This window comes from Varroa jacobsoni, unplaced genomic scaffold (genome assembly GCF_002532875.2).
Source record: "Varroa jacobsoni isolate VJ856 unplaced genomic scaffold, vjacob_1.0 scaffold_381, whole genome shotgun sequence".
Lineage (NCBI taxonomy): Eukaryota > Metazoa > Arthropoda > Arachnida > Mesostigmata > Varroidae > Varroa > Varroa jacobsoni.
In genome coordinates this window covers 12,341-35,290 of record NW_019213283.1, presented here as the reverse complement: position 1 = coordinate 35,290, position 22,950 = coordinate 12,341, and the positions used below count along the sequence as shown (strand labels likewise).

At 44.4% G+C, this 22,950-nt stretch overlaps 1 protein-coding gene across 1 annotated transcript in view; it reads left to right on the top strand.

The window, feature by feature from the left end:
• LOC111259907 (nephrin) overlaps window positions 1–20,095 on the top strand; it is an 83,591-nt gene extending 63,496 nt beyond the window's left edge. The window contains exons 15-18 of the mRNA XM_086968061.1: window positions 7,495–7,785; window positions 10,568–10,762; window positions 11,367–11,636; window positions 12,767–20,095. Of these exons, the coding sequence (XP_086824187.1) occupies window positions 7,495–7,785; window positions 10,568–10,762; window positions 11,367–11,636; window positions 12,767–13,158 (1,148 nt within the window). The 3' untranslated portion in view covers window positions 13,159–20,095. The remainder of the gene's footprint in view (window positions 1–7,494; window positions 7,786–10,567; window positions 10,763–11,366; window positions 11,637–12,766) is intronic.
• Window positions 20,096–22,950: the final 2,855 nt, after the last annotated feature.

The following is a 22,950-nucleotide window of genomic DNA, read 5'->3' as shown; positions in this document are numbered from 1 at the left end:
CCCTTTCCAATTCATACGATGGGTTCTGCTGGTAGAATAAAGCCTTCCGCTACTTTTATTTGATACTTTCGCTCTACCTAATGACCAGTAAAGGTATTTGTTATTACATTAAGCTACTCAGAGGGCCAAGTGGGACAAAGAGGACAAAGTGCTAGTTTCCTGAGGTCTCATCTGCATGTACATTCATAGAGATGTGTTTCCTGGTCTATGCATATTATGGGAATCTCTATCAATGGACGAATACGGAGCAGCCATTTGGCTTTAAAGAACGACAAAGACAGAGATAATAACAATATTCATATTGCCATTGTCGAGGGTATATTTGGATCATTGCATTCACTCGTATCTTCCTTCTTGTCCTTTTCGCCACTAACGTACGGTAGCTTGAATAACTCGGCGCTTCTTGCTGGCTTGGCGGCAATTCCAGTACCAGTTGTAATAGAAATCGGGTTGCACGTATATCTGAACGACGGACATGGGCATCCATTATCTTGCCAAGAGGCACTCACAAACGACAGAACAAGAGATACACGGGGCAAAGCAAGCAAGCAGTATAGCATAAGTTAGCTAATCACCACCTGCGCGTGATGACTGCATCCAGGTACGTAGGCGCAATGAGCGGACAGGAAAATGGGGAACATGCGGCAATGAGCGTGACATGAGAAAATACGCTCCTATGAGTCTAGCTGTGTTATACAGTGGCAGCTATCTAGCTACCACGGCTACGGCAGCAGCAATTGGTTTAACCGTGGCCAGTCTACGACATCTCGCTTGCAAACGGGCTTATAAACGCCTTTTGGCCCCACCCAACAATCCAGGGAGTTCGAGCGTGTTCTCCTAGCACTATACATAGACGCCTTTGAAGCGCTTGGATTTCCTATCAGCTTTCTGCCCTGCCTACTTGCACGACGTTTCTGTATGTATACAATGCGTTCCGTACACATGCCTTTTACGAGGACAACGATGGCAACCACCGCCGCTTCTACTAAGATTGCCAATGGCGTCACGACAGCTGCGGATATGATTGATCTGCCTATGAATACATTATATACAGCAAAGCGCGGGGAGTAGACTACAGACCAGAGAATTCAAGCCACCACCGCCGTTGCCGCCAAGTACTGGTGTTCTGAGCCGTTCAGATCGCACGGGTTTGCGCTGTTCGACGCTCTGCTCGAGGAACATCGGAGCCAGCAATGACTAAGCGCATTATTCAAGAGTTTGTTCGACTCTTCGATGACACCCACTCATCTATGCGCGATTTAGGGGAACATCGAAGGGCCGTGAAAGACGCAAAGAATCTATGCGTAAGTGTGGACGTAAGCCGAAACGACAGATCAACGAAAAGCGGGTCAGCTTTAGTTGGCGGCAGCTAGGGTGATCGCTTTTCGTACGATGTACACGAGGCAGAAGAAGATATTTGAGTTACTGACGCCGGCAGAATCGGTCAGTGACGCTCAAGCAAAATACCGTAAGGAAAAAAAGGACTTGCGAATTGTTCGGGCGGACGGAGGTGGGTCGATGGTGATTGTAGAAAATAAGTTATGGAAGGGAAGCGTTGCGGAGATTTACGAGATGTGAGTGACACTCGTCACTCAGGAGCCACTGAGTTGTTTATTTGGTCGCTGATACCGACACCGCTTCACTAAGTCGGTGAGTAAAAAGACAGTAGAAGCATTCGGCTTAAGCGACCGCTGGCTAATAGTGAACATTCTTGCATTCTCTAAGTAGCGGTCTTGGTACCGGCCTTCGTGCCAATCGTTTCCAAATCAACAATCTGATTCCAATCGTTTTAACTTTAATGATTTAACACAGCGTTCTGCAGACAAAATCGTATAGCTGTCCCTTGTTTAAAGTGTATATGAAGTCTATTTAGATGTACGAACGTTAGTGTGTTAGCACCGGCTTGTTTGAAGAATGACCTGACGCCGTGTGCCGTCGTCCTCCATCGTATCGGGCACCCCACCGCTCCTGGTTGGTGCCTATATTCTAGATGAGCTGTTACTTGAATCGTCGTTCAACCCAATTTGAAGCGGGACATGGCGCGCTCGCGCTCTGAATCGTTACCCTCGGCTGCCCACATCTAGCAGGTTTGCAGGAAGACGACCGTAGCATGCACTGTCCAACGATACTGCGCGATTCTGCTCCGGATCAAACTGGTCACCGTACATTCAAGAAACGCCTTATGCCTTCCATAAATGCTCGTTGCAAATATCTACGCAAATATTTACCTACGCCATTCGAATCATTAACTATATTGGCTGATACTTCGTATGCCATCTTTGAGGCTACCCTAAATTAAGAGCATTTTGTAGTGGTAAGTTGAGAAACACATCTATACCTGGAGAGAACAATTATAATACATAAATAATAATAAAGGAGGAACAGGTGGAAGCGTGGATGAGAGCGATAAAAATGACAGATTTCGCTCGTCTATCGTCACAATGAGTTGCCTTTAGGAGAAATTTATTTCGAATTATTGTGGAGTAAAGTACAAAGGCATGCCAAATTGCGTGTTTCAGAAGTCAAATGACTATCTTATCATGTGTGCTATATATACACACCATGCTGCACGTACAAAACATAGAATCCTACTTCCTAGATTTCATGGCCTTACGTTTACCTTGAATTAGATACACATTACGGATGACGTTGTCTATAACTACGCCGTACCTACACAACTACGCACTAGTCATTCGGACCCATAATTAAATATCGAGCGCTTTGATTAAACACAATTTGTTGGTTCTTTGAAACAACACAGAGAACCGTTTCCACTAACCTATTGAGGTAAATACAGTCTACTTTACTATTGGCCTGTTTCGAGCGATTTCTATTTGGATTAGTCGAACGTAGTACATAGACCCAGTGGATCTTTCCCAAATGAGCTCATATAGTTACATCGTCGTTAGCCCCAAATGTTCGCTTGGGCCATATTTTCCCTTGATGTTGGCTTCCCTAGAACCACCACCATCGCCGCTGCTGCTTCATTTTCTTCCGCATCCTCGTTGTTCGCATCGTCCGCTCGCAGTGAGAGGAATATGTACCCTGTGTCCCATTTGCTTTCCCAGCGTTCCTGCCCTTCTTCTTTACTGGTTCTGCTGCTTGGATTCAGCTTCCCGGAATCCTAGTCAGCAAAATACTGTTTGGCAGCCAAACGAAGAAGGCTAGATATGGCTTCTGCTATATCCACACTGTACGAAGCACAATTAATTTTGATTAGCCGATTGGTCGTTCGGCCTCTGCTAGAAACGAGTCTACGCTAGGCCTTGGGCACTGCTCTTTTTCCCCTTCTATCTCCTTCTCGCCTGCTTACTGGCTTGACCTAACTATAAGCTTACCCTCCGTCCTGAAGCGCTCCCTATGCTTCTTACTCATTCTTCTTTCGTATTTTTCGCCAGCAACGTACAAAAAGCAACCACAATGTATGTTTATGTATGAGCAGGCGAGACATGTGTTTTTCCTACCATATTGTGGCAAGTATTGTTGTATAACGTATTCACAACGTCAGCGAGCATGGTCTTTATGCTTTGATATTAGCCCAAGTTCTGCTTATTTGCAAATATTTCTGTTAGGAAAGGACGATACTTTGGTCAAGGGTTTTCTTTCTACTAAACGAGGATTGTGAGTGGCCAATCAATGATCTAATAAATGTTTTAAGCTGTATATCCGGTATCGCCGTTAAGCACCAGTCGGGGTCTTAGTTTCAAACTTATTAAGTTAGTGATCAAGTTGTGTAAGCAACCATGGTAACGCTCTACGAATATGAAGACCTTTATTATGAATTCAAAATGATTTAATAGATACGCACATCAAGAGAGTGTCGTGTTGCTGCGCTTGCAATTTGTAACGCGGTCTTGCCCTTTGCACTATTTTGCACTGAATAGTACAAAATTACATAGTTGCCAATTTGGTTTAACAGCTTGTTCAAGCTGAAAAATAGAACGAATTCAAGCAAATGAAAAGAATTATGCTTTTCATGAAGTTGTAGTTTTAACCACAATGATCGCTAGCGGTACTGAAACGACCGAACAGTTGGTTGTTTGGTTCGCTGAATTGCCGTTGCGGTCACCGCTGCAAAGCGGGGTGCATTTTGCCTTGCCTATTTTACACGATTATATGGACCGGTAGGGCTCTGACAGCAACGAAGCTGAAAGGACGGCCTTAGAGACGGCGTCCGCTAGTCGAGGTAAGGGAGTGCGTGTTATCGCGGCGTAGTTGGCCGTTGCTGGATGCTGATGTCGACGGAAACGTGTAGAGTTCATGATGGGCCAGGGGGTTCATAAATCTCGCCTTATCTACATCTTTTTCCCCAACCCCTGGAAGCATCTCATATGAGCTCGTCCCAAATCACATCATACCCACTTTCCTACGGTGACCACCTCGAAGTACCAGCCCCCTTTGACATTGTTCTGCACATCTACTGCTTTTGGTTCTTCGTTTAAATTTTGTCGGAACGGGAAGATGTCCTCTTGTGCAGTGCATAGACGGGCAAGCAGTCATGCAGCCAGACTTATATGCCTTTTAGACCTACCTATAAGCTTGTAGCGAAGACAATCACTTTCGAAGGTTGCCCAGTCCGAGAACAGGATGGATAAGGTACGTGCTTCAACTAATCTTCATGTTGTCCACGTTCCTATATTCACCACAGACAACGGACATCCTTCATCGCATTTCTATGCTACTTCTTCTTGAGACATTATTTAATAAAAAAAGAAATATTTGAAGCAATGGGCTGGTACAGACGTATATATGTTTGTATAATATTAACATTGAAAGGCTATCTACTGTTTCGTAAAGATCTACGCTAAAATGGACGATATGTGCAATAGTCTATTAATGGAGTTGTTCAGCCGGACTACGTATTAGTACCAAGAAAAAAATAGGCTATAAATTCGACACGCTAGACATTCTCTAGAGTGATATTATTTTAAGGGGTGTCGATCCGTACTGTCCTATACAGTCTCTCTGAGGCTTGTTTACGTGTGCTTATGTGTAAAAGTAAGTGCCGATGTATAGATGCTCTTCCATAGCTGATAGCGATATCTGCTTTTAGCATCGTTGCTACTGTTGCTCGTCAGTAGGCTTGTTCGTAGAGAGTATTCTCCAATAGCATTACGGCTGATAGACCCGTATAAGAACAGAGTGAGCAAGCAAGCGAGCAAACGGGACCTAGACGAGTTCGCCTAGATCAGCGTCGTTCTCTTGATGGTTATGAAGCATCAACATCATTGATGCCGCTTTTACTGCTGCTGAAGCTCAGTGAGGCTTTTTTCGTCGCTGATGTTTGCTACGTTGATTTCGTGGTAACAACACCAGCGGTAGCAGCAGCATTTGCCTTGCCTGGACTCGTGCCGCCTTTCGACAAAACGTAGTTCTCATTCCCCTGGTGCGTGCGAACGGCCCACGTTGCCGGGTGCTTACCCATGTATCGAATACAACGACTACGACGAGGTACGAATATCATCATGCACACCCATACAGCGAAATATACATGTCCCCACTGTGTATGTGTTAGCAGTGATGGCAATGGCAGCAAAAGGCACAAACGAGAAAGATCGAAGGAGACGACGGGAGGGGAAACCTAATGCACCGATACCGCCATTGAACCTCTGCAGCGGGCTAGCCCTGAACAACAGCAGAGTCTATACAGCACCTACCTCGTGTTTATCTCTCTCACTGCCCACATACACGCACACATACAGATCTATGAAGACATCACCGCTTCCAACGCGCAGTTCCATCGAACAGGCTAACGTGGCCGGCTGACGCCGATTCTTTTTGGCGGTATCCCTTAGAACAGCAGCATAGCCACGATGCCTGGATCCCGTCGTCCGCTTCGGCTCCTGCCATTCCTGTGCGAAGTGACTGGGTCCCGTTGCAGCAACCCGTTTCGACCACAGAAAGCAGTAGTAGCGTTGTAGATGGGTACGGTTATCGCTGCCGTCGCCAAAATAATGTTCTCTCGAAAGAGAGCTTTAGACCCTAACACTCTGTTCGAACACCACTCGGCTTCCAGCAATCAAGGTCGTAAGGACCTTAAGTATTAGCTCACAAACTGTGCAGGATAACAAAGAGTTGAGCGAATAGCAAATCGTAGGCACACGTTCGCAATTTCATGATCAGAACGTGTGGCAACTGGATGACGCGTTGTGTTTTACGGGGGTTAGCAGTTCGGGGATGAACAGGAAAACGCCAGTGATAATACATACGACCACAAAGAGGGCAGGACGGGACAGAAAGAGAAGCGTGTGTACGCCCTTGTATGGTTACGTACGTATGTGTGAACGCGAATGTATGTCTTGGCGGGGTTTGATGGTGGTGCTAGTACATTTATGAAATTGCTCGCTTTTACCAGTGCTTGTTCGCGCTTCTGCTGTACTATAACCAGTTTTATCCGCGGTTGCCGTTGCTGCTACTGCTGTCGTGCTATCCAAAACGGCAACGCAAGCACGGTGTTGCGGACCACCGCGTCGCACAGAGGCCGAAGGAAGCAAAGAAAAAGGGGAGCATCAGGGCAGGATTACTACTTTTGTCACACCCAACTCTTCCTGGCTAAACTGGCGAGGATAGCGGAATTGGGTGCCTGAGGTGATCGGATAAAGGGCTTCGCATCCAGGTCGGCCTTAAGTGAGCTTTGTAGCTATGGGATGACTGTATACTGGTGCATTTAGGCGAAGTCTGCTTGGCGTCGTGTTTGTGCGTAGGTCTATAAGGATAAACCCAAAAGCTGCGACCCCTCAGCCAGAGACTGAGCTACCGTTTGTGGCATGGTAGAGTAGCGAAATAGCGTTTTGGAGTGGAATCGAATAAACGGCGATCGGCTAAGAGAGACAAAAAGATAAAGGAAGAGAAGATAAAGTTGGTTGACGGGCGAAAGCGACAACGACTTTGACAGCAGTCTAAATACCACTACGTCACAGCCCAGCCAATGACAGCGGCCACTGTTTTGTTCAGTGTCGTCTCGAAATGATATTTGGGCATCGTCGGTGCACTCGGGAAAATCAAAGCGATCAAATACAATGAGCTGATGTCTCAGTCTCGCGCTTTCGGTGGTTGCGGGTAGTAGTCGAGAAGCCAAAAAGAAACACGTATCTCTTTTCTGGGTCAGAGGTAATTTTGCTCACTTAGATGTATCGCAGGCAAGACGATAGAATGTGTAGACTTAATGTTCGGCAACCAGCACAAGCAAGCAGATGGGTCCCATGACTATAGCAAATTACCACAAAAAAAACGTAGGCAGGAGGTTTGGCCTTCAATGTACAATCACGGTATTATTAAAATATGTGAATTTATAAACGTGACGAAAAATTCTTTAGGTTGAATTTTTAATACTTGTTCATCCTTGTTACTTCTTGTAACCGCACAAGAACAAGTAACGGTTTCGGTTACTTTTGTACTGAACCAGACTGATGTAACCATATATATTGTAAAGATATGGTGATTCTCACACCTGGTATACCAATAATATTTGTATGTCTATATTTCATTTGACAGGTTCGCCTGAGATCCCGGGGTTCGTGTCGCTCAGTAACGCAACTTACAATTCAATGACAGTTAGCTGGCAGCCAGGGTTTAGCGGTGGGTTGGCGCAAAGCTTCAAATTGCGCTATCGGCCACGCGACAAAGTACAGGAAGGCTTTTCCTATCGAGAGGTGCCAACGCCAAAACAGTTCAATATGACGGTGTCTGGTCTGGAGATGGACACCGAATACGAGTTTAGTCTATTAGCATACAATTCCATCGGGGAAAGCAATTTCAGTGAGCCGATTTTTGAAAGGACTCTAGGTAAGTCATTATAGGCATTACACTTGTTTTCTGCATGCTTCACAATTCGTCACTTTTCATACCGCTAGTTTTTACAGATGAATGGTTTTATTAGGACTTTTTGTCAAGTTATATAAGACATAAAAATTCGACTACAGATCTTATTGGTAAGCTCAAGTGTAAATATTAATAAGGTTCTGTTGACTTTTCGTTCGAGATCCACGGTTGGAATTCATGTTTTCTTTTCGATATTACCAAGGGCCGTCTTCTCGCTCCATCTGTAACACACGCGTAAAACGAATACCGGAACGCAACGTTTTCTAGGAATCCAACTTTGTATCTATTGACTAACTGGCCAAGCACCGCTTGTTTTAGCAATTTTTCCGTATACAACAACAACTAAGAACAGGCCATCTAGATGCTATGCATCTAGATGGCCTGTACATCGTCGTCTACATTCGCTAACATCGTCGCGACACGTTTAGCCGTAGTCTAAGGTGTTGGGCTATCGAAACAAGATAAATATTGATTCGGTGCAGTTTTCAGAGTACTACTACGGAGGTCTAAGATGAGAAGTTTTCAACAGGCATGTCAAGGCGCTGCCCCTTCGAGCTTTATACGTAACTACGAATGTGAATATATGCTGTATCCCTCACTCGTTGTGTCGTCTATTGTGATGGTGCACATAACCAGATGATGTCAACGATGATGGCCTGTGCGGGTGTTTTCTGTTGGCTAATAACGGCATCTTGCAGATCACTAGGAGATAAACTGTCGACTGCGTTACAATGCTTGCTCTTTTCGAAAAAGGTGACTAAGACTAAGGCAGAAAGGACTCCTTCACGTGGGATATGGACGAGAGTATTCTTGTCCTTGCAAGCGCCGTCCTCGAGACGTAAGAATTGGCTTTTTCCGCACCAACTCATTGAGCCACCATCAAACACACATACACGCATCCATCCATCTACTTAGTCCTCGAGGCGCCACTCACTCACTGAACCAAACGGCGAATGAAGTCGGTCTAGTTGCAACCCCCGACCCCTTCCCTTAGCCTCGTTATCCTCCTTACCCTCTTCCCGGTTTGCGTGGCTATCGTTTCATCCCGCGTCACTGCAGTCATTGCTGTTGTTCGTGGTGCTGGTCGCACGGCCACACTCATTAACGTGATGTCCTACTGGTCAAACCTTGTGTGATTGGTAGAGATTCGATGATCCGACGGAATAACCAGCTGCGGTGAAGCCATCGCGTAGCCAAGGAACTTCTTTATGGCCCAATGGAGCAGACCAAAATCATTTCAATGGTCGGGCTGCCACCATTGGGTAATAATGACCGTGATCGAGAGGATAAGAGGACTTAGAGACAACCGCTTTTGGTCGATACAGTCGTTGTCAGAATGCACTTCAGCCTGCCCCAGTAAAGTCGAGATGAGTTGGACTACATAGTCTAGAACCTCTTTCAGTTTGTTAGGTACCTTGTAAACTCCGCGGCCCTCTCCCTGTCACAGCGAGGAACGCATCGTTATCTTCGAGCGACCAGCCATTAAAGAAAAGGCTGCTACGCCATGTGCAAAGCTATCAAGGGGCGCCGATGGCCAATGTCTTCCATCTAAGTATCAATGTATCGCGTAGTAACCCCGTTGTTCATTAACTTTTCTTACCCCTCAACATAGTCTATCTAGACTTTCGCTTAGTGTTTGTTGCTGCAGTTTTATCCCTATATATTTTGTTCATGTACAAAGACGCGTAGCCATTCTAAAGGTGTAATGAATGGCTAGCTATGTGCTCCTTTGGGTAATGTGCATTTTAAAAAAAAAACTCAAAAGCATCCGTAAATGAAGAAAGTTCAGACACTTAAACATTCGGTTTTCTGCGCAATTCAGTATAATCCAATGTGTCCAATATATACGACAAATACTCCTTTATTCATGACCTAATTGAGTAGGTCCTGCATAAAGCAATCAACAGTGTATATTTGGCGGCTAAACGGGAATAGTTTCAAATATTTCCCTTCTTAAATTCAACTGGTGTCATTTAACCTGAGCTGAATAAATCCCAAGATTATGTCCATACACTTCTCAGTGATACTTCGAAACTTGGATCACTTAATTCTCCTCATTGTCAACAAACGCCGTACCTGCCCCCTAGAAAAAAAAATCGAACGATACAAAGAGAAGCCTTATATGAAAATCAAGAACAACAAAACCTCTACAAGGGTCGTCGGCAAAAGCCGGCTGAACGCCGTAATCGGAGCAGAATCACCCAGAACCCTGCATGCCTTCACGTTTATACTGGAAAAAAGCACTTCGTAATACGGTAGTCACCTGGAAACTTTCCCAGGCACGAGGCTTAGCACGAGGATTTCAGCACTAATGAGAAATAAAAGAGCTGTAGAATATTTTCTACCTTTGATTATTATGCCGAGTTGTATATCGTACACGAGCGGCTACCGGAGCGACTAACTGTTCTTTCTGTTATTGTGTACTTAGCGAACCCTCATTGCAAAAGCCCTCAAATAATCCAAGAGTTTTAAAACAGCAAACCCACCTTTCTTTATTCACGCATATTAACTCCATGTTAGTAGAACCGATAACAGGACGTGCTATCAGCGTCTGCCAATGTTCTTGTTTCGTTCAGGGTATGGTTCAGCTGACGCACAGACATATTGCGGGCTTTCTCAATGATGAGGTTTGCCGTATAAACGTCAATAGACGTGGCTTCATTGTATTTCTTGTGCACCAGACGGCGTCTCACCTCCCGCATCTGAATATTTAAATGTAAAAATATGGCTTAAAATTACATTGCAGATGAAATCTTGCCGCCCAGTGGTCAGTCACTGCCATCGGCTATATCGAAAGTGGACATCCCCAAGATGATTATAACGTCAGTCTCGGTGGTAGGAACTTCACTGTTGTTCCTCAACATACTTCTTGTCATCTGTTTCGTCCGCAAGAAGAAGGGCAAGCGGCAGAAGGACGAAGGTACCTATCATTCGTATTCAGGTATGCGACCCCCACCCGATCTTTTCTTGATTCACATTACGTCGCACAGAGGCCACTCTCCAGCCTACATTGACCTTCGCACGCGTTTCCGTTGATGATGTTGATGCCACCACTGCTGCTGCTGCTGGTGCTGATGATGGCGTTGACAGTGGGGCGCCGGGCTGCATATGATAGTCAGCTGCAACCAGTAATGGCACAAATTGTTTGTTCAGGAGAGCGGCCTCTTCGTTCTGTGAGCTTGGGTGTGTGTGCGCGTGTCTATATGAGTGTGTGTGCATTATTATTCAATTTAGTTGTTCATGTATCTGGCTGGCCCGCCGTCCAATCAGCTAGTCTATTAGCCTGCTGACTAGCTAGCAGTCGGCCGTAGAGCAGGCGGATATAGCTGGCATCGGCCACGGTCATCGCAGCTAGCACTGGTGCTGCCATTGGGGGTCCGGACGCTGCTATTTACTATATTACTGAAACGCTCCCTATCTAGAATAGTAGCTGTAGTTCTTGTTGTTGCTTCGCATGTGTGCGCATGGCGCTCGGTCTGGACAGCGTCTCACGTGTCCTTGACCCCTTGGGTTGGGTCTCTTTGCTCTTCGCTTTGGCATTGCAGAGGAAAGCGAACATTCGGCCACGAAGCCTGCGGCCATCGAAATGTATGCTCCGCCTCCGAGCTACACGAACGCGACCGTAGCCGAAACAGTAAGTTCGACGTCAGACAAGAGTGATACCGCACACTTCAGCTGTTCCGACGACTCCACTTCGAAGCCGTCGTTCATCCTCGAGGGGACCTCGTTACCCGCGAACACCGTCGAGACCAATCTGCACTACCAGCCCGCGGCGCACTCGACGCTGCCCACATTCCACCACCCCGATGACTCCTGTAAGTTGTCACCAACAGATTTGCAAAGCGTGCATGAGGTGTCATCTGTCAACCCGTGACGATGACATGCCTTCATGTTTATACATAGTCTCTTCTACTTGCTAAGCGTTGTGAACAGACGGGCAGACCCGCAACAAATTCGTCGCACGACATGCATCTGTACACACATATAGCGTCTTCCATAAGTTATAGTTATAGTATGGCTAAAACTAGTACTTTAATCGCGCCTGCTCCGGTCGCTTTGCCCTTCCCAAAAAAGGCGGGAGCACCAGTGAAGGGGAGATAGGCAGCCATCACCTTCTTCTCATAAGACTACTTTCCTCTAAGCATTTCACTTGGTCAACAATGCATAATATCTCGATTGCCTCTGGGCTTCGCTAGCAAGCTAGTATGATATATCCGCATGCAGACCGATCTTGCTCCTTCGTTCCACTCTGTCAGAAGCTTCACAAGAAACTAAAACTAAGCATTTCGACACACGCACCACAGGCCAAACACTGCTACGCCTCGTAGATTACAACTCATCACCGGCACGACTGCTCTACCAGTTCTATGTTGATACTGTTGCCCTCTTATACCTCGAACTGCCACTAGGCACATTGCCAGGTCTTTCACTATCTGCAGTAATCTCGCTATTCTCATCGTACGAAAACTATAGGGTTTAGCCGTGACAGAGTAAGAATAGTAGTGTAATGGTATAAAGTGCTGCCGCGAAGAGTTTATAGCAATGATTGAGCGCAACTGCTGCGGGCACTTGATAAGTTCCACGCTGTAAAAGTGCAGTCAGTTAGCTATTACTGCTGACTGGTTTGACCTGACTCTCGCACCAGAGTGGTTCTACCCGATAGTATATATTGTCGAATGGAGCGGCATTGGGAGGCTAGTTCTATTCAGCGAATTCGTTATTTGACATCGCCTGAGGCAGTCCCCTTTATGGTTCTTTTAGATGATCCTTCGTTTAGGTGATTGGCGACTCTCCTCGCTGTCAGAAACTCCCCACCCAACTGTAAAACTAAGCTGATCATTCGTTGACGTGTTGTGGTGTGTGTATGTGTGCCGTTTTCTCTGCCCCCGTTCTGTGTCTGTCTTACATTTTGTGTCTTGTGTACGTATGTCTTCCCCATTTGCAGCGCTCGTGACAGGCGGTGCCAAGCCCCAGGTAGCAGCGAGCGGAACTGATCGCCACGCGACGCTTCCCGCACGCCACCATCATCATCGGGTCCACTACGCACCGGAAGTACAGCGGCGTCTTTCGGAGGCTGAGTACCCATACTTCCGGGCGGGCTCAGGACCGCCCACGCCACCGGGTCGCACCTCGGCATCGGCGAACGGCGTTGGGTCAGCGCCCCCCGGTGTGGTAGGGCCAGTAGCGCCTGCCGGCGCTGTAGGAGTCTCTCTACGCGGTGACATGTATAATGTGGGCTACATCAGCTACCCGCACGCCGAGCTGACCTCATTTAACAGTAATCCACTGGCGACCGCCACTCAAAGGATCAGTGAACACGACGGACATTTAGTGTAATAGTTAGTGACAAAGCGATAATAATAATAATAGACAGACAACTCTAGTACTACACACAGAACTAAAAATCAGATACAATACAATATAGTGTATCTGATTTTTAGTTTTGAGATAGATACAAGACAGAAACGGAACGAGCCCTGAGTTATAGAACGATCACCTACACTTTCTAACTGGTTATGATAACAATATTGATGTAGCTGACCAGCCTAAGGCCTAGCTCTACTTCTAGCAGCCAAACGCGGAGTATAGTAAGAAAATAATCGTAGTAGTTCAGAACAACAAAGAAATTCTGGCTGAATCGTCATAGTCATTTGATATAACGGGTTGATACTGATCTGATAAATCATAGGGATGTCAAAACTGGTTATGTAGGTGATGCGAATTATGATGAAGAAAATTATTACGGCAAGAATGTGACAATAACAAAAACCTGTGTTTAGTTGTATAAACTTTATTAATAGTAATGCAATGTCAGATATCTTTCAGCGGTGGTTCGCGATCATAATACCAACTGATTCTCTGGATTCTTCAAAGACTGACAGCCAGCTATTTGGTAATGCTCATTTGAAATTCATAAATAAAAGACAGCGTGTGCTATTGCTTAGAGCTTACAGGTAGCTCACGACACCCCAGGCATATAGAGTGCGAGACATGTTTGGTCCTCTCAGGTTTATATATTGTATTTTACTTTAATTCAATACGTTTCGGAAAGACAAGCTGTCAACAAGTCATGCAGTTTATCCGCTAAATTTTCGTCTAGCCAAAAAGGTAAAAAAAAAAGATTAATGTAACGGAAGCGACCTTTGTTGCCACACACGATGCACTGGTCACACCTAACAACCCATTGCCCCGACATTTTCGTCGTGTCATCGCCAATCTAACATACAGTTACTTTGCAACATGATTCGGTCGGTTACTTCGGTTTAGTCGGCAACTAGCAATATGTTGCAAATACTTGATATAGTTTAATATAGCGGATGGCAAAAATGCTTACCTGACTATCGAAGTCTTGACGGCGGTTTCGGTAAAAGGTCAATCCTTTGGGTCTGTCCACGAGATACCGAGGTCGACACGAGATTTTCGTTCGTTGACTTGCTTTCAGCCTCTCCAGTGGCCGTATCTCGAACAAATCCATTGTATTGTCCTCTTTTGGGTCCGTGTGTACGCCAGCGTATGGTCCATATTCGTGTTTACACGAGTTTCATGTACTCGCTGACACTATTTCAGCTAGCTGCTCAATGCCGCCTTGCCAATTCAGACGCAGAAGCAAACGAGCGCTGAAGGTCAACAAGACGGCTCCAGGCGGAAAAAACAAAAAAAGGACATTATGTATCATTACTGTGCCCATCAGAAAACAGCGGCAGTACAACGGACCTGCGTATCACATGGGTGAGAGAGAGTGCTATAAGATACAACATTGAGGTTGAATGGAGCATATTTGTCAGGTTAGTATGTTTAACCTATTATGTCCTATCGAGGAGCTGTGGAAGGTGAATTAAGCAAGGATGGGAATTAAATTATTTGCGTTTTTTTTTTTTCTTCTAGCTATATAATGGCCAAGAGAAGTCTGTTCTCTCTATCAATAATACTCTGTAAAGTGGTCGCGTGAGTGAGCTTTTGTATTTGATATAAGCACACTTTACGCCTAGATTATAGCACTAATTATGATAGTAATCATTGCCAGCTAAACTGAACATGGCCGCTCATACGTCAATCTATATCGAATGTTGGCGGCCATCGAGAAAATGGGGGCCCCCAAGCCAAAAATCGATGTTATTCTTTTGTGCGTCAGTGCAAACGTGTGAGTGACGGAATGAAGTGGGTGAATGTCTGAGATACCGGCGTGCTGACTGGATTTGCTAGCTGTGTATGCGTGCTTGTGAATGAACGTGTTTCTGAATTGTATGTATCTGAGACGTGAAGGATAAAGCGTAACGGCAACATTTGCGTGTACGAATGCAAAATGAGACCTGTAGAGCGAAATATTTGATTAGTAAAGGAAGAAGAAACAATTGACACTGATAACGATGATGGTAAAAAAAAGCTAACAGGTGACACAATTGCCATTTATAACCGCAATAAGAAGGCATAAAACGATAATGAAAAATATGAGACAGTTGGAAGTGAGCAGCGATGGGCAGCAGCATCGAGAGTTTTAGTCCGAACAATTTCAAAACAACATAGAACAGAGTAGATGTGCACAGGTAGACAGTTTCTTCTAGGTTAGGATGGCACGTCTGCTGGTAGGTGGGGACAAGCTATTTAACAGTTTTGTCTACTAGTGGTCTTGACGGATTTGTCCGTCCTTTGTTTGATATATTAAGAAGTCGAAATTACGGGATCGTCTGTATGATAAAAAAAATTCAGGAAGATAGGCGTTGTTCCTGATTGCTAGAGGAACCTTGCTGATGAGGTTGTACATCAACGGTGCTATACAATCCCATCTCGAAGCACAACAAACTCATCTCGATGAGATTTATAATTGAGCAAGGTCATAAATGTTTCACGTATATGGAATTTAAAGCAAGTAAGCTTCTTTACAAAAGCAAGTTTGTGGTCCGTATTCACGAGCAGCACTCCAATGCGGTGTTGGACAGCCTCTGGTTGAATCAAATTCGTGGCTTCGTTTTTTGAGCCCTCGACAAACGTGCTCGCGCTGAAGTCCGGGCCACGTGTTGTACAGCACGAATACACTATACAAATAGGTCACACACACACATATACACACACACACACACACACACACACACACACACACACACACACACACATATACACACACACACAGACACGCACGCCCAGTTGCACACGTCCAAAGAAATACCCAAATACGACAGGAATCTCAGACAGGCACCAACACATACGTTTGTGATGTTGTTCGAATCGCCTTTGTTCGAAATCCACTGATGATGCTGAAGGCTAAGAGAAGCCGCCAAAAAATAAGGGAAAAATAAAGCTATATACTAAGAGTTAAATGCTAATGCACAAGCCACTTTGCCGCCAAAGACTGGCTCCGCAACGACAGTAGCGATACAAGCGTTGTTTATGACGATAACGTTTGTATTTAAAATACTTTGGACTTTCTTAAATATGAGAAATAAGCAGCAGATGTTTTTTGTTGTCTATTAAAATGTTTAGACTAGCTGAAATCTTAAGGACCGAACAACCGCTTGTTGCCTCGAGAAGTAGCATAGAACTAGTGCGAGTAGATGAGTGAAGGAAATCAGTCGAATCTGTTTGCAGGGATGATGACAAAAAAAGGTTGATGATATTACAAGATAAAGAAGGCTATAGAAGGGAAGGAAGTAACATCTGTATGGGGGAGTAGCGCAGGTGGTGGCCAAGTTCCGGTCATCGAGTTGTCGCTGTTCGGACCCATCCGTTACTCTACCGTGCCGATACGAGGGGCGAACGGAAGCCAACTGCAGAGCGCAATTATGCCCCCACCAGTTTCACCGCAGACACGACAGTAATTGCAGACGACACAACAACAACAACAACAACAACAACAAGATAGACTGTAGCGAGAAACATAGTTACAGATGTAAAGAACTTAAACAGTCGTGAACGCAGCAGCAGTAACATGAAGAGCTGTAGTAACGAGAAGAGGCAACAAAAGCGGGGTCGAGGTATGCCATTAGCGAAGGACCAGTCAGGAATCAATTAAGACAGAGCAGCCTAAATGGCGTCTAATAGCATTAGAAGTAACAGTGCCAAAAACACTGTTATCTTCACATTTGCCAACAGACATAGCGTTGGCAACAGTTCAGTCAGAAAACCCTCTTTGAGTTATCTTCTCGATATTATGGTATACAATGGCACCTATAGAACAATGAAACTGTTGTGCAGATGCTTTTCACGGTAACTCCGAGTCGTTGAACCTGATCTGCCGGATGTGCAGCGTGTACTGGCGGTAAGCACACAAATTGAATACTCTTAGAAGGACTAATTGGTGAAAATATATGCGCCTGTATACTAATACAACAGTCTCGTAGCAAAAAGAGCTCAGCGGCAAAAAAAAAACCTGCAGCAAAAGTTAATTATTATGCAGCGCAAAGCTCGTTGTTATTTCTGCTGCCGCTTCAACTGAATTGATATCTTTGATCTTGGACAAATGGAAATCGACGATCGCGTTAATAAATGTATTTAATAAAGAGACAGAATGACGAAAACGTCACATAGCCGCCGTTGGATGTGGTAATGAAAAAATGAAGGAGGTGATATAATAAACCAAAATGAGATTGAACATATATATTGGGTTCTCGAACAAGTATTCACCGTTTGTAGTAAAAATCGAAGCAAACATTTTTATAGCTTAAGCTAACAGTACAAAACTTAGTAAGCGCCACTTTAATCGGTGACTTGCTTCTTTTTTTCTTTCTAGTAACATCGTAATCTTATCACTCACTATAGAGGTTCTGTGATTTCCGGGCGGAAAATTGCGACAAATGGTTTTTGTATTTTTCTATTATTCTAATTATTACCATTAGGCGAACCTTAGAGACCAAGATACACGTAATAGTCTTACGGTGTAAGATTCGGGTCATACGACGGGTGCATTGAAATTAGCTCCGAATTCTCCCAGTTTTGAGGTATGGCAATATCATGATGGAATATGACGCTTTTTCTTCTTCATTAGAATTTTTCCAATTGGTGGTTATAATTTTTTTTAGTTGTTGACCGTGGACGTCCGAATCAATTGTTTTGCCAGCAAAAGCTCACAGTGCAGAGTTCTTTTGCACTCCTATCAGGCACACAGCATTACCTTGTTTGGCGTCACTCTGAGCTTTGCCACGAATCGTGTAGTACATCTTTTCACTTGCACAATATTTGTCGTACGTAATCTACTTTTTTATTTTTTTTAATATCGGATCAGCCACCTCAAAATGGCTCGACTTTGTTTCGTTTCTATAGAGTTCCTTAGATAGAAATATGATTGAGTGACTTACTTCGCGTAAACTCACGTGGCAGCCAAGCATCGAGCTTTTTTGTGTAGCCAAGTTTTTTTCAAATGGATTAAAACTATTCAATGATGACTGTTTAGTCCCTTGGAAGTATCCATTTCTATTACAATTTCACTTTTTTCCGTAATTGGTCAACCTTTTATAGCGAAACGTCCCGAACTAAAGTGAGAGAACCATCTTTGTGCCGTTCCTTTCGATAACGCAACTTGATCATAAACCATTTTTTGTAGATTTGGACAACATTTGCCCCTTTTTCGTAATACAAATGTAAAATACAACGAAGCTTTACAAATGATTAGTTTTAAACCTGAGTAAAGGCGTTCTGACAGCTTTGGCGCATCTAGTACCGCCAGATCTTGGCTTTCAAAAACGCTAACGCCGACCCGAAATGACTCATATTACGTTAGGATCTGAATGTAAAGCAAAACAGTTAATACTTTTTCAACAACCCAATATATATATATATATATAATATATATGCCCTTCAGCAAACATAAAGACAGCAGGGTGATCTAGTAAGCACATACAATATGACACATAGTTTACATATAACTCACACAACATGCAGATACCCAGGATTGACGATAGTAATACATCTACAAACCAACAGATGTTTCCAACAGCATACACAAGAGACCGCAATGCGCCATTGAATAGCAATTGTACATCTATGTAAATACTGTGTAGTATCTCAACATGTTTTGTAAATATTGGGGGGGAACAGAAGACATCACTAAAAAATAGAGAACGAGAGAGACAAGTTAGCGGAACACGGAGATGATTTTGCATAGCTGACTGTAACAATGATGACGATGAATATTGAAATAAAGAAAAGGATGAGCGATTATATTGCAACTTCTGAGTGTGGGACGGGGTTTACGATTGAAACAATGAAGTTTGACTATGATAACATCCGATATCGACTTCACAAGAAGACCTCTCGGTACGTGTCTCAGAGGCAAAGTATCGGAGTCGGTGACGTTATCGTAAGTGACAGTGGCAGATCCGTAAAGGTCGTCTACGAACGATCATAACAAAAATTACCGAATATCAACGACGGTGACGTTATTGCCGCCCTCTCAACGGACGACACAGAAACGCAATATTATAACTCTAATAAAATATTCACAAACAAAATAAATTTGAAGATAAAATTATTGCCTCATAAGAAGAGCACAAGGAACAAAATGATCATACGCCAATCGCCGACCTACATGTCTCCTTGTGGAGTTGAATTCTGCAGACGCAGCTCATACTAAAATACAACACCTACGATGTTCTTCCTCTTGTAGCCGACAATTGCCACACAAAATGACAAGAAGCCTCTGCAGCGACAAAGATGACGGCACGCGAATGGTAATTGCAGAAAGGGCGAGTACCTAGACTGCACAAAACAAAAGGAAAACGGCAAACATGCGGGGTAAACAAAAAGCCACTAGAACATGCGAAGCTCAACGGGAAATGAAGTCGCCGTTGAGCAACGGATCATTTACGTTAAGGAACAATTACTGCGGTAGATTTATGTTGGACTGGCATCGTTCGAACGAACAAAACTATATAAAACTTCGTTAATGGAGGCCAACCATTTTAATCTACACATGAAAAAAATTAACAAACGACAATCGGGTAAGTACGATTTATGAATAATCGAGTATCTATGTGGTAATAATTGTGCCCATGTACCGAAGATAGGACAGTAAAATTAAAATCAGTTAGGAACGATTTACGTTGCCGGATGTCCGGTGCCAGCCCAAAAAAGTGACTAATTGCCAATTCAACGATTTTACATGATCGAACAGGAGTTAAAAAAAACATGGCAATGATGATGATAATGAATAGTTGAAAATAAAAATAAATATGACAACAATAAGCCACAACAGCAGCAACAGGACACCCATCCAACGACTGACGATAATGGCGGGTGAAACATTTTGTAATATGTTGAATAAATTGAATGCTTTAAAATGTAATACTATACTGCCTTATTTTTCATCAGGATATTTTATTAGGTAGTCATTGTTCATTGTGCGAACGCGTAGATGTCTCAGACAGGCCATAACTAAGTTGTGTCGAAGTGCTCCTAACATCACTATGGCAGTGCCATGACCAGTTGTAGAAACAGCCCACAAATCACAGGGCAGGTTTAAAATGAAGCAACTGGCTTAGCAATGCGTTCCGTCAAGTCGACTTCAATGTCATATGGCATTAGCAAAAAGTATAAAACATACTAGTCAAATACGTAAAAATACGAGGTGAGAAAATAAGCAAGTGGCAATTGAATGAGTACGATCACTCCGTCAGAGTACGCCGCGTCATTTATTTCGACGGACCGTAACATTCATCCATATGTTCAAACGTACTGATTCTTATTATTAATACGATATTTCTTAATAACAAGGCTGTAAATTTAGGAGGTCTCCTAGGAGGAAGACCAGCGGGCACAACTAAAACTGTATTACCTAATCATAATGTTATGTAGTTATTTATGACGTCTATCTTTCACGGCAAAGCAGCTTCCAATATCACCGTCATTACAAAATACCACGAAAAAATGGACCACGACATGTGTGATACGTACACAATATAAATCACAATAATGAGTTGTCCTAGCGTAATAGCAAGCTAAGCCCCAGCTACGAGTTACGTTTCCGCTCTACGTTTTGTGAACTCTATACGGCTAGTTGTAACAACGATTGTAGTCCGAGATTAATTACTAACATTTTTTACACTTCCTCTTGTTTCCACCTATTTTTACCTATTTTAGTCCTTTCCGTGTTGTCGATTGTGCTCTTCACTTAATTCACTTTCCTCTCCCCTTCCTCTCGTTTCTTTTACCGTCGTCGTCAGTGTCCCCTGCCATCATATTTTAACCCTCTTGGTCCGTTTCGTCAAGTTGTTCGTACCGTAGTTGTAGCTTTGGATTTGTCTCGGTCTTTCGGCCCTTCCTACTTTGCCCCGGATTTTTGCTTTCTCCGTGTCTCTGCGTCTGTGTCTCAGTTTTTCTCTTTCTATATGCCTCGAGTCTCCCGTCTTCGTCTCGCAAGGTCGTCGCCATTCCAGAACAGCCTGTTTCGTATTCACGTTTTATTCGTTCGCATGTTTAACTGGAATATAAATCACTACTAGGCTCGTGCGCGTGTCAAGGTTTTCGCCGTGCGCAACGACAAAGGGCACGAGCAAGATTGTGTGCGGACCCTCGGTAATGGCTGATGACGGGAGTGTCGCGGGGCACGACCGAAACCACAGCGGAGAAGGCCGGAAAGAAGAAGTTTGAGTAGAGTCTGAGAACGAAAGAGCGATAAAAGACGACGAGATCGAACGATGGAGAGCATAAACGTGAAGAAACCGAGAAGAAAAGACAGAAGGAGCAGAAAGGCACCGGCCTCCATCATTGTGACCGAAGCGAGGGTATAGTAGGAAGAAAGAGTACAATAAAGAGTCGAAGAGGACACTGAGGGTCGGCTATGACAGTATGAGAAGAAGAGACCTCTGGACTCTACAAGATCCACATCGACAAGAGATAGGACAACTACGATGGGCAAACGAAAAGGCGGAAATAAATCCATACGAACGAACGCATAGGGGGTAAAGCATTCTCCATGAGGTGCTGACGATCGTCTCTTCCGCTAGTATGCCATCTCTGTACTGGCATCGCTGTTGCTGCTAGCACCATGGCTGCCACCGCAGCTGCCGGTTCGCTCAATTCATTCATCATAACTGCTTCGTCTTCCTTTTTGCCCGGATTTCGGCTCGTGGGCTGGGCGTTTTCTTTTGGTTTCCGTCCCGCACGTGTACCCTCAGGCCCGTCTCGCTCAGGCACCGACACACTCCTCGACCGTACTTTCGCAGCATTTCTAGAAAAACAGGGGCAAGCGAGAGGAAAAATTGGGAACTTCAGGAGCCCACCGGTGAGCCGTGACACCTCACCTTTTTTTATCAGGCCACTCTGAGGCTCGATAGAGGATAAAAGAAGAGGAAAGCAGAGTAGGGTAGCAAGGCCAGAGAAGGCCGGACAGAAAGGGTATGAAAAAACGAACGGAGAGAAAGGCGATTGCAATGCGCCGCTCCGCCTGCGTCCCGATAGCTCTTTGCTAGCAAGATGGGAAATCCGGGTGTTACGAATATACTGTGAGATCTTTCTACTATAGAAAGAGCGTTTTCAGCCAGTACTGATGCTGTCGACATGTGAGCAGTGGAAGCCTAGAGGCAGCAGGCGGCTATAGGGAGAGTTGTCGCTGAAAAGAGGGTTCCTTGCTACCACACTTATCCCGGAAGACCGGGCACCCCCATTCTGTCGGTCCCATCGCCCCTGTTCGTACGTGTCGGTATTTCAGCGCGGTTATACTGTCGTCTCCGCCATCGTCAAGACCACACGTCACTTTTATCCTACCCGTACTATTCTTAGCGCCTTATCGAACTCTGAAACACATCTAGAATGGATTGCGTTTGCCGTCTCTGGTGCGTATCGCTTTGCCACTTTTGTGCCTATTGACGTTACCATTGCTATATTCATTCGGCCGTTGCTAGCGGAATGGGAAAACATAGAAGTTACGAGATGAAAAAATCGAGCCAAGCGAACAGCGAGACGCAAAAAACAACAGCAAAAGTTTGTGGCGTTGATGCACAGATTTTACTATTCGTTCGTGTTATTCTTGTTTCACTCTCATTGCTTTTCCTTTCTCCAATTCGCCTAGACCTTGGCTATCGTTCGGAGGATGACTGGATTCTTAGATGGCGTATTAGGCCTAAAGCATTGCCCTAAATTGGGAAGGTGGCTGAAAAATTTTGAAATTCATTCTTTCAGGATTGTTGAAGTTTTAAAGAT